Below are 2,249 nucleotides of genomic sequence, written 5' to 3'. Positions count from 1 at the left end.
ACATCATCCAAATATTGCGTTTCAGGCAAACAAAATTATAGATGAAGCATTTAATAACACTTTATTCATTCATAGATGAAGCCTTCATTCACACTTTATTCATTTATAAATTAAGCATTCATTCACACTTTATATATTTTAATAAATTAAGAAACAACGTAAAAACTGATAGACTTTATTATGTTGTTGGTAATTCAGAGACTATATGTTAATTTCTATTTAAGGATCTACATTTAAAATATTTTGCCTCCTCGGAACAAACTTCAGTTTTTTGAGCAATGTCGACATGATCCGAGTTATTTGTTTACAGCCATTGTTTTCCGAATTATCCGAACTTTGGAATTTACAAGAGGCAATATAGTTTGAGACAGCTGTTAATAGTTTCATGATTTCATATTCAGTGCCATACTTAGTGAAAACGTTGCTTAATGTTTTCATAAACGGCGAATCTCCATGTCCGCCGCTGATTGGCAGAAATTCATTCCACCACGAACGAAAAACCAACCGATCTGCCGTAATTGGGATTTTACGTTGCGTAGGTTCGGGTTCAGGTCCATCAGTTACGTGGTGTCCTCTATCTACACGACTTGGTCCAATAAAAATTAATTTAGGTACTCCTTTTAAAAATCGACACTTATCGGCTGTCAGATTAGAAATTAGTGCAACTTCGTCAAATCCATCGTTTTTAAGATTATGGTTCGTAATTGCACAAACAAAGCAACCAATATTACAATCTTCGTTAAAAATTTCCAAACCTTTGCACATTATTTTAAAATCGTCATAAATAAGGACATAATGAAATCCAATACGTTTTAATGCCCTTCCAAAATCTATTGCATCGTATGATGAACACCCAGAGTCGACTTTATAAGCTACATGTGTTTTATTCTTCATATCATATTCAACGGAATATTCCATGAGAGCTTCGTCAATTGGTGAATACTACTGATCGCTTGTCTCAACGTTTGCTCTTCCAGCGGCCATAGTAATCAATATAACAATGTGATGAGCTGAATGTAGTTACGTGTATGATATATTATTTCTGCCCTCCCATCTGACTAACGTAAGTTTGCTACTGATGCGCATGCGTTAACGAAATCCAACTCAAAATATGCACATGCGTCAGAAATTCTCACCGTAAGAAGATCCATATTCATTTGAGGTTGCTACATCTGAAATATTTTAGTTCCTCGGTTGAAACTTTAGTTCTTTGTGCAATGAGGTTATTTGTTTACAGCCATTGTTTTCCGGATTATCTGAACTTCGGAATTCAAGTGAGGCAACATAGAGACGGCGGTTCAAAATTTCATGATATCATATTCAGTGCCATATTTCCTTAAAAAATTTCCTTAAACGTTGCATAAAAGTCACTGCCCTGCCAAGAGATAAATCCTCCGTGTACTTCCACACTTTGCATTATGGATGCCTCATTTGTCTCTGCTTTTCTGTGCGGAACATTTTGCAGGTATCCTCTCTTCTCAATGTTGTCGTATCTATCAACATCCCGGATAACACTACATAACACTGCAAACTCGATATTTTCTTCGACCACGTCGATGATAATGACTACGGGGACGATGACATCACATGTAGTTCAGATGGAATTACAGGATGTCTCTGATGTCACTTCCAGTTTCTATCGCAAAACAATTTCTTTTTCCAAAATGTGCGTGTGTATGCGTGTGTGCGAATGTGTGTGTATCTGTGTGTGCGTACGTGTGTGTGTAGTTTTCTTCAGTGGAATGGTGCTGGGATGGATATGGCCAGAGACTAAACTTGGAGTACTTTGCTGGAGTTAATCGAAAAACAAGATGTAGTTAAGCCGAGGAAATAATATTTTCCCATTCAGTTTTTATTTCTAGCATATCCAGTTTTCTGGTGAGGGGGTTGATCTTTTCCTTCTACTTTTCTGGGGAAATCTGTGCTAGCTGAAAGGATCACACCCAATACGTACAATATACGGAGTTTTGTAGTTTTGGAAATCAGGAAATTGTCTGAGGAGTGACATTGGGCGTTTTCTTCTCAAAGTTTAAAATTGAAAAAATATAATGCTAATAAATAGCGTGAGAAGGATAAAATATCCATACATTGCAGAAAAATACGCTACCGGCCAGCCATGAGACTCGAACTTTATGAAACTAAATTTATAAGTTCTAAAATTACAGATGAATTCGTTACTGGGCAGTTTAGCTTAATGGTAAAGCACTTGACGCGCAAACACACACACACTTACACACACACAAGCCATG

The 2,249-nt window shown here is 36.7% G+C and overlaps 1 protein-coding gene across 1 annotated transcript; it reads right to left on the bottom strand.

Moving 5' to 3' along the window:
- Positions 1-219: 219 nt before the first annotated feature.
- LOC106877589 (caspase-7) lies at positions 220-918 on the bottom strand. The gene has a single exon (XM_014926529.1). The coding sequence runs from the start codon at positions 916-918 to the stop codon at positions 220-222; it is 699 nt and encodes a 232-aa protein (XP_014782015.1).
- Positions 919-2,249: the final 1,331 nt, after the last annotated feature.

Source organism: Octopus bimaculoides, chromosome 28 (assembly GCF_001194135.2).
Source record: "Octopus bimaculoides isolate UCB-OBI-ISO-001 chromosome 28, ASM119413v2, whole genome shotgun sequence".
NCBI classification, from domain to species: Eukaryota; Metazoa; Mollusca; class Cephalopoda; order Octopoda; family Octopodidae; genus Octopus; species Octopus bimaculoides.
Note: the sequence above shows the minus strand (reverse complement) of the source record. Positions and strands in the feature narration are given on the sequence as shown.

What these genes read in the sequence shown, in the direction of transcription:
- LOC106877589 (XM_014926529.1), bottom strand. Translation starts at nt 918, where the DNA reads ATGGAATATTCCGTTGAATATGATATGAAGAATAAAACACATGTAGCT.